Genomic DNA, 9667 nt, shown 5'->3' with positions numbered 1-9667 from the left:
AAAAAATAATAAATTGATGTTTTTTTTTAATATTTTACAATAATTTTGATATTATAATGTAACAAATTAAAAAAAATATTTTAATATATTTTTTAATTAAAAATATTTTTAAAAATCAGATTCGAAGGAAAAAAAAAGCTAAAAAAAAGTATTCTCCAAAGCCCTCCCGTCTCTCAATCATACAAGTGAGTGAGTGTCCAATTTATAACAGGACCAAGTCACTCCTCATTTCTCTTCTGTGGATGTATAAAAGAAACCCCCTTCATCTCTATTAACAAGAGAACAGTAGCAAAAACAGAGAAAAAACCAAGACAGACACACAAGAGAGAAGGAGAAAAAAAAATTCAAATCTTGCTATGGTTTTCTGTTCAAGAAATTCTAGAATGAGAGGGAAAGATCATGTTCCTCTACAATAATAATGCTTTGTTTGTTTTAGCGGACAAGGTAATCCGATTGATGGATTGATTTTGACACAACTTTTTTTTTTTCTTGGTTTGGTCTAACTGTGAAGATTTTTTGTTTTTCAAGTTTACTCTTCGAATCAAGCTTTCTTTTTGGCTTTTGATTGATACCCATTTACACTTGGATACTAAAAAGAAAAGGGTTTCTCCTGTATTCTCTTTACTTTTTATATATTCGACAAGTTTCTTTTCTTTTCGATGGGTTCCTTGGAGCTGAATTTAAGGGTTTTTTTTTTTTTTTTTTTGGGGGGGGGGGTGGGGGGGAGTTGAGAATTGGATTCTATGTGCTTATTGGGAAGTTTGTGTTTTGGTGTGTTTGTTTAGGGTTTTACTGGATCATGATTGGGAACTTATTGAGTTTCTTTATTTTGGACTAATTAGGGTTTTGATTCAAGAACACAGCAGGAAATGAGCTCTCTTTCAAGTGATTGGAGTTGTGGATTGGACAATTTGTTCTTGTCGCAAATTGAGATTGCATATAGTGGTATTGTTGAGCATTGCTTGATTTTGGGCATGGATGAAGATTGCACGTTTAGGATTGTTTGGCAGTGAACAAGAATTGTTTCTTCTGCTGTATTGGAAGGTAAAGTTCCTGGGTTTAGCTGTTTTGTGCTTGATCTTGAACTTGGGAATGATTTGTGTGTTACGGTTTGGCTTTAAGGGAAAGGAGGTGATGGTTCTTTGTTGGAATCGAAATCAACACAGAAGATCAGATTGTAGTGGAAAATTTTTATTTCTCAAGGAACCTTTTGGTTTGACATAATTTGAGTAAAGTTCTTTATCAAGAAGGAAAACTTCTCAAAGTTATTGCAACAAATTTTTGTTGGACTATCGCAGTATAGTGTACTATAATAGCAGATTCGATCGAGTGGATTAGTTTTGAGTTTTATTATTGAAGTTAACATTTTTTGAATGATGAAGTACTGTATTGAAATTAATTTCCAGTGAATTCTGTCTCACCGGAGTGTGCATTACGGTGAAAGGGATTGGTGGGTTTGGAACCTGTGGCTATTGGATGTGATATATAAGTTCACGGAGAAGTGTTGAAGCTGGAAATGAATGTGGGGACATGTTGCATGGACAGGAGCATGGTTACCGGTCCATTCCCTACTGGAAAGTAATTCAATCATTTTCTTCCTTGAAAGGCGTTGTTGTTTTGTGTTTAGGGATTCTGTTCAATGTCGCGTTGCTTTCCATTTCCACCACCAGGATATGAAAAGAAGATCAGGAGTGATGATGTTGACCTACTAATAAAGGTTAACACGCTTTCCTTTTACTGAATTGCATTGCATATTTGGCATGATTTTTATTAGAGCCATCAAAAGTAATTCAATTCTTATTTTCATTTAGTCAAACAATCCACATTACAACCAATTTGGTGTTCCATTGGTATTAAATACTTTCTATAAGTCTTTGCTGTCATGTCTTAACTTTAATTACTCTTTGACTTATCACGTAATAGTTTTAACTGAGGATTCAGAAACAGTATTCTGTTCGAAATGAAGCACATTCATTTTCATAGGTTTCTTTAAACAAAGATAAGATTTAATTGCATGTGAACAAAGAGTTTATTGTTTCTTTGGATGCTAAAAAGTCATGGTTGATGAAATGACAAAGTGGCATTTATCTGATATAGATAGTTTTGCTTTCATGCTTCTGATAAAATGTTTGATTCATGGTTTTCTTTGTTATTTTAAGCTCTCTCTGTATTTTTTTAGATAGTTATCGTTATGTGTAGACCAGATTGATTTATTGGCTCATGGTTTATTTGTAATTTATTAATCTATTTGGTTGTTGCCATCTTAGTTATGTTATTTGAGTATTAAGCACCTTGAATATGGCATCTGCAGAAACTTCTTACATAAGAAATTAGGAAGAAGTGTTCATATTTTTCATGTATGAATCTGACCCCTGATTTTTGTGATCTTTTATGAGAATTTTTTCGTTGTATCATTAGCCCAAATTTGCTCATTATCGTTGGAAAGACTATAAAAATGAGTTCCTAAGTTGAAAAAAGCTCTTCCATATAGCGTAGTAAAGGAAAGTTTTGTTGTCAAAAGCTCGAAACTTATAATTTATTCATTTTTCATCAGATGTTCAACTGCCATGATTTGGAAAATAGACAAGATATGCTAACCAGTAGGGCTGTGCATTTTCGGTCCAATCCAATTTTGGACCAAAATAAACAACCAAATCAAAATTATTTTTTTTCAAGTTTTTCTGAAAACCGGTCAAACCGATTAATTTCAGTTCGGTTTTTTCTCCTTCCAAATCAGTTCAAACTGAAATTATTCCGGTTGAGTTTTTTCAGGGCTTTTTATTGACCTCATTTTTCAGGGCTTTTATTTTTGTACTTGCTTTCATTTTCCAGAAAATCAACTCCATTTTTTTTTTTTGTTAGATCCTTGCCCATAAATTAAAGCCAGCAAAAAAATACACAAAACAAAAGGAAAGGAAAAAAAAGAAGTAATTTGACTGCAAAAAAAAAAGGGGAAATCAAAAGTTATTGAAATGTAAAACCATCAAATCATTATTATTTGAACCAGATGAAACCAATTGCAAAAAGTTTACATAGATCCTTACCATCCATCTTTATCTTCTTTACATGGAAGAAGTCACTTCTCTTCTTGTTTTAGCTAATTAAGTACCCTCTCAACATTTCTCTTTTTGGAAACTCTTGTGCTAGCCTTCTAATCAGCATGGATACCTTTTCTTTTTATTCAGTTCCTTGTTTGGGTCTTTCCTTTCTAGAATAATCTAATTTCAAGTGTGCCTTTGATTGGGAGGACAGAGGATCATATAATTTAATGGTTGTGGAGCATGGAGGAGAAGAAGGCAAATTTGAGAGATGAGAGACAGAGAGCAGGGGTAGGGGGCGGCTGGGAATGCTGATTTAAGTTAGGGTTAGAAGAAAATATCTTATTTATACTTCTTTTTTTTTTTTTCAAGTGCTAGCCTAGTTGAGCTGGGTCGGATCGGTTCGGTTCAATTGGTTTCAAACTTTGAAAACCGAACCGAACTAGAAACGTTATGTGATTTTCTAATTAGTTAATTCGGTTTTTTTTCTCAGTTTGATTTTTCGGTTAATTTTTTTCTGGTTTTCTCGGTTTAACCGAACTAGTTATTCGGTTTTTTCGCTCACCCCTACGTTGAAGAGCCTTAATTAATTGAAAGCCTTTTCTATTTTTCTACCTTTTTTTTGTTCCATTAATTTGAATGAATGAGAACTATACACAGTTCATTTATTTATTGGGTTGACCATTTTTTGTGTCCTGTTAAATAGTTGGCTCAATTTCCCAAAGCTGGCTGCTTGTAAAATCCTTTGTGGTCATGTTTGTTGATGAGACTAGATTTGCAGTATGCATGAAAAAGTTCCAGGGTGTGGAATACCAAATGGCATGGAAAAGAATGCATCATAAGTCGTCATGTCTTGTAATTTTTTAGTTGAATTTAATATCTAATGAAAAACTAGGATGAAATACTGAGAACAGAACCCTTTCGTGGAAAAGAATGGGCAAGATATAGGGCATTCTGTAATTTACACCTGGAAATGTGATGCTGAAGCTTTTTTTATGCAGAGAACAAGAAAGGCTAGGATAACTTAGATATTAGGTCCAATAGGTTCCTGCATCTTCCATAGTTCCCAGTAATGGAGAACAGCAAGGACAGGTTGAAGAACCCAAAACTAATGAAGACACAGTGAAAGGAGTATCCCTTAATCAGTAGTCTTCCCAAAAATGGATGCGGATATGATTCCCTATATGATGAGAAACTTGGGATACAAATATTTAAATATTCAAGTATGTGACAGCTGTCATACTAGCATTCCCAACTCTTCAATTGAAAACGTACTGTTTGTTATGTGGAAGGTTTTACTGCATTGTAAATATCACATGACTTTGCATTGCTAATAAAAGCAGCCTTAATTGAAAACTGTAGGATTGGTGCCATTTAGCACACTTGAATTTTCCTTTTTTTCTCTTAAGCATTATGGAAATTGATGTTCTAGCCTCATGAAGATGTTGGCTGCATCCTGAATAATAATTAAAGACATGATTGGAAAGTTCCCAAGTTTCACTTCTATGATTCCTTAAAATTCATTTTCATAGTCATTCTGCTGATCAGGGGATTGAAGCTTCAATGGAACATTGATGTTCCTGCCTCATTAAGGTGCTGCCTGCATGAACCCTGGATTGAAAAGTTCATGACTTTAAAATTTAGAATTCCCTAAAATTCATTTTCAGGATCAATTTTTCTGAGAGCTTAGGGTTTGTACTTCTTCTAACATTTTTCCTAAAATTGTTTATAGAAATTTGCTTTTTAACTTCTAAGGTATTTGTTCTATAGATTATTAAACTTCCAGCAAAGGAATGCTGTGCAGTTACAGAAATACAGTACACCGGGTTCTTAAATTATAATGAAGCAAATGCTATTATGATTTTCATGATGAGAAGATGTATGTACTAAGAAATCTTGTTGACATGGTTTGGGAAACCTGTATTAACAAGAGTGGTATTATGTAGTCTCATACTCTAGTTTAGGCAGGCTTTACAAAGTTTCTGCTCATTTATGGTCTAGTTATTGAGAATAGATTGTCCTTTTTCAGGATGCACAGAATAAGAAGTGAATAATAAGAGGAACTGCGATCAGTTCCTCTAGAAAATTTCTGCTAACCTTCAGTTATTGGATGTGTTTGTTCATTCCTAGGTGTGTGCAGATGGGCAGCGCTTAACTGTTTCTTAAATAGAGAGTTCAGATAGCGTTCACACTATTTTGCTATTGGTCTTCAAGTTTGTGGGTAAATCCTTGATAAAAGTCCTGTTTCACTGAATCTTATATGAATGGGAACCAGTTAATGATAATTCTTACAAGCTGAAAACATGTAATAAATATGAGATAAGAACACACTTTCTGGTGTTGGCTCCAATTATAATGTTTCAGTAGTGCCTGCTTTTTTGTTTGCATCTGTTCACCCTGGAAAGTGCAATGAAGTAACTGCCTTAAATAAAGGATTCAAGGGATGGTTGTTAACTATTCTGCGCTTGGTGTTTGAGTTCATGAGTAAATAATTGGTTTTTAAATTCCTGTTTTAATGAATTCCATGTGAAAGGGTTGAATTAATTGTGTTTATCTATATTTCTACTTGAAATTAGGAGAGATGAAGTTTGTTGAACTACAAGTGAATTTGTGTCAATTTTTCTGGCCTCTTTTACTGACAAGTGTAAGGAAAATTTTATGGTGTTCAAGGAGTAGCTGGTGGCATCTCTTCTAGGCCAACTTTAAAGAAAGAGATAGACATACGAAGGAGATAGAAAATAAGCATATCTCCACCTAGGCTTTCTCTCTCCTCTTTGTGTCCTCTTTTTTGAAAGTGGGTCCGGAACACGGAAGAGTTACTAATAAGATGCTACTATTTACTCCCTGAGCACCATAAAATTAGTCAAGTGTAAGGCTTAAAAAAGAGATAGGTTTGCAAAATTTGAAAGGAAAAGAACTATGGATTTTCTGTTTTATATTTTTTTGGCATTCCATCACTTTTTTTTAGGAGATGAACAGGCTGCTGTGTGCATCAGGAAATCCAAATTAAGCAGCTTCTAGTTATATTTATCACAAGTCACTGTTGCTGAGTTGAAAGATCACATGTGGAGATCTGTCTCTTGCAGGCTTGCAGCAACGTAGCTTCTCAGATTCGTTTATGCTGGGGAAATTATTTTGATGAATGAATGGGCTGGATTCAGCTTGTTTTTCTTGTAGATTTTCCCAGGGGATAGATGCTGCAAGTCCTTTTTATATTTCCTTAACAGTTTGATTATGCTCCATAAATGGAGTAGCTTATTTTCCTACTTTAAATTGCTTCTTTTTATATTTCTTGCTCATATTTGGTTCTGGCAGCCATTTTATTACATCAAGTTCTATGATCTTCCTATTTTAGTTTTGATATCTGGGGTGCATAGAGATTTTTGTATTTTGAGAATACCAGTTTTGAAACATAAGGTTACAAATATTGGGGCTAGATTGCAGATAAGTGTACTTTGCTCAAATATCAGGGATCATGTCCATTGTACTACTATGACATCACTCATGTTCTCCATGAGCTTCTATGTTTGGGGTTGTAATGGTATTACTTCGTCCGATGGTTTCAGACTTTTGAGTATATGGAAAGAATTGGAAAGACGGTGCTGTAACTCTATATTCAAACTGCTTTCTGGGTGTATTGCCTGGGAGAGTATGTTTCTATTTGAGTTGGATAGGATGGTTAGAGTTTTTAACTTGTATCCGTAAAGTTCCCCTTCCTTCGCTGCAACAGTGTAGAGGTCTAGGCAGAAGGAAATGTTTTCTGGATTATTTTTGGTATGTCTGTCCATAGGGCTCTGGTTAACTCATGGGAGTTTCTCATTTCTTTCTGATCACTTCTCTTTTATGCTTTTTACCATTTGGATGTTGGCATATAATTGGTACGTGCCATAATTTAGGCACACATGGGCTACCTTGCATTCTGCTCTGTTTCTTGGATAATGTAAGGGCAGGCCTCTACATCAAAGTCTTGATTTGTCTTGTGAGCATTTTTTCTCTAGTTTTGGGTAGTTAAAGGGCTGAATATTTTTACATGATTTGCCTATGTAATAGATTCTATCTCTGATTCTCTTTAGTTGAATGATTTCTTATTACTTTCCATAATTTTCAGGAGGACAGGGTGAATAAGCACAAGGAGAAGAAAGATAAGGAGAGAAGAGAAGACAAAGAAAAGAGGGAGAAAGATAGGAGTGATGGAAAGCAAAGGAACAAGAAAGACAGAAAGGAAAAGCATAGAGAGAAAAAGGAGAAGGATAGAGATAAAGATAAAGACAAAAGTAGCGCCTCAGATGAAAAGAGACTTGCAGGACAAACTAAGCTTCACAATGGAGGAGATAAAACCTCAGATGAAAGAAAATTTCCTGGGCAATCTAAGCATGTCGTTGGAGATAAACCCTTGGATGGAAGGAGACTTCAAGAGAAATCTGAGGGTAATGGAGGAGAGACATGTACTCAGAAGGGGAAGGAAAGGGATGTAGATAAGTATAGTATCTCTGGTGAGAAGAAATTTTCTGGGCAATTTTCAAGTTACAATGGACAGAAACTAATTCAGAACAACAGTAATTTGTCTCACTACCCTAAGGATTCTAAATTTGTACAGCAGCTGGGCAAGAGAGCCAGAGATGAAGACCAAAACCAGTTCTTTGAGAAGTTCCCTGGTACAGATGCAAAAAAGGACAAGGGAATGGTCAGACTGGTGGCAAAAACCGCTTGCAGTTGGGTTGAAGGAAAAGAAAAGAACAAGACAGATGATGATAGAAAGTTGGATGGGCAAGGAATCAAGGATGAGGCAAGATTTACTGGTAGTGCTCAAAGCCTTTCTGCAACATTTCAGGCTAGGATTGATGGAATGCTTAGACCACTGGAGAAAGACATTGAGAAGAAGATGGAAGGGAAAGATAAGACCAAACAAAAGGAAACGAATGATAAAAACGAGGATCAATGCAAGGATAAAGAGAAAAAAGGCAAAGAGAAGGATAAAGTCAGGGATAAGGAGAAGAAAAAGGAGGAGAAAGAAAAGGAGAAAAGGGAACGTAAGAAAAAAGAGCCGGATAAATTGAAGGAAAGCAATATGTCTGACATTGTAGGTAACCATACTGTAAAAGCCTCCCATCTTTCCAAGGAGAGCTCTTATAGTGCTGTTGATGAAGTAAATATCAAGAAACGAAAGGACTCGGACACAAATGGATTTTTGCATGGTGAGTCACATTCAAATAACTATTACTGAAACCTTGTCAAAAAATGTCTTTAATGGATTTGAGTGGGTTTATCGTATTCTTCAAGGTGTAGATTTTTTAGTTTTGGTATTGATTGACCAGAAATGTTATCCCAGATGTTAACAAATTGTGTGGCAAGTCCGAACTCCACATGCTTTGTATAAGCTAACGCATCTGCTTCCTTTTCGTTTTCCATGGCAGCTAATGATGTTAAGCCCAGTAAGTTGCCAAGACCTACTTCCTTGCCTCAATCTGCTGAGAATGGAAGGATGTTGGGAACTTGCGAAAATCCCACTGCAGCTATACGAGTTAAGCCGGAGGCTGTCAATATGGATAAGGTGGATAATAAAGGATACAAGATAAATGGTTTGGTAGAAGCTCAAGCTCCGTCCATCTCCTCAACAACTCATCCTCTATCTATCTCTTTAACGAAGTCTTTAACAAATCCATCACATTCTACTGCTCAAACTGATGAAATAGCTGAAGTGTCTAGGAAACAACCCCATCCTGATTCCAAGTATCTGCCTGATGTGCTTACAGTACCCAAAATGGAACACTGGTCTGATTTTGAGGACCAAGAATGGCTATTTCAGAGTGCGTATTCCCAAACAAAGAAGTCCCAGGTTGAGGTTTCAGTGGTCGATGAGAAACGAGAGGTGTGGTCAGAAGCTCTGCAGATTGAAGCGACTGATGTTTATGCACTGCCGTACGTTATTCCATATTGATGATTTGTGCAGTTGGACATGGCTGACCATCCTCAGCGTCTAAAGTGATGGACCCTCCATAGGACAACAGAGGAGAGGGGTAGCAGCCTCCGGGCCTTGGGTTGGCTATTTGATTCTCAACTGCCTCAGTTTCGAGACGGTGGTGATGTGTGTTCTTTAACTGCCTGAGTTTTGAAAAGGTGGAGAATGCAAATGATCTCGGACTCTTCATTGTATGCTAAGGTGAGCAGAGATACAAGGGTATTGCTGAAGGGCAGGAACCCAGCGGGGTTGCTTGGAAGAGATGCATAAGCTTGTGCAATTTTATTTTATTTATTTGCCTAAAGCCTAGCTCTTTTTAGTTGAAAATGTACAAGAAAAAGGCTGTGGTCTTGGCAACTCCACAAAAATTTTGAAATGTAACATACAAGGCTTATTTACAGAAAATGTAAGATAGAAGAAAAGTTAGCATTCATTTAATGACAACTTGTTACTGTTCTTGATATTTCATTTTCATCATGTAACCTTGGTTTTCTCCGAGACAAGGCTTTTTTTTTTCTGTATTTTTTTTACCCCTTTCGGATCCCGTTTTAGCTCCTTGTTGGTTCTTGCTAATACTTTAGATAGGCATCCTGTAGCGGGGGTGGGGTGGGGGGCGCTTTTTCGCTAGCATTATTAAAAACCATAAACATCAACGGGTGTGTTTTTCCAA

General features: G+C 36.0%; 1 protein-coding gene across 3 annotated transcripts; it reads left to right on the top strand.

Moving 5' to 3' along the window:
* Positions 1 to 210: 210 nt before the first annotated feature.
* On the top strand, positions 211 to 9458 carry LOC118048704 (uncharacterized). Of its 3 annotated transcripts, none has more exons than XM_035058502.2 (4): positions 211 to 444; positions 843 to 1044; positions 7147 to 8233; positions 8453 to 9458. In XM_035058502.2, exons 2-4 carry the CDS (start codon positions 979 to 981, stop codon positions 8974 to 8976), a joined length of 1677 nt encoding a protein of 558 aa, XP_034914393.1. In that variant the 5' UTR covers positions 211 to 444; positions 843 to 978; the 3' UTR covers positions 8977 to 9458. The 3 variants fall into 3 exon arrangements, with proteins under 3 accessions (XP_034914393.1, XP_034914392.1, XP_073261951.1); XM_035058501.2 differs by having other exon boundaries at positions 214 to 444; positions 843 to 1717; XM_073405850.1 differs by lacking the exons at positions 211 to 444; positions 843 to 1044 and adding an exon at positions 3445 to 7017.
* The last annotated feature ends 209 nt before the right edge of the window (positions 9459 to 9667 follow it).

This window comes from Populus alba, chromosome 17, assembly GCF_005239225.2.
Source record: "Populus alba chromosome 17, ASM523922v2, whole genome shotgun sequence".
NCBI lineage: Eukaryota > Viridiplantae > Streptophyta > Magnoliopsida > Malpighiales > Salicaceae > Populus > Populus alba.
The sequence above is the reverse complement of the archived record's forward strand: the minus strand, read 5'-3'. Positions and strand labels throughout refer to the sequence as shown.

Excerpts from the sequence above, each read along its gene's own strand:
- LOC118048704 (XM_073405850.1), top strand. The coding sequence starts at position 6,844 with ATGGGAGTTTCTCATTTCTTTCTGATCACTTCTCTTTTATGCTTTTTA. Across the intron at positions 7,018-7,146 it reads TCAAAGTCTTGATTTGTCTT|GAGGACAGGGTGAATAAGCA; the intron begins GTGAGCATTTTT and ends CATAATTTTCAG. Across the intron at positions 8,234-8,452 it reads CACAAATGGATTTTTGCATG|CTAATGATGTTAAGCCCAGT; the intron begins GTGAGTCACATT and ends TTTCCATGGCAG.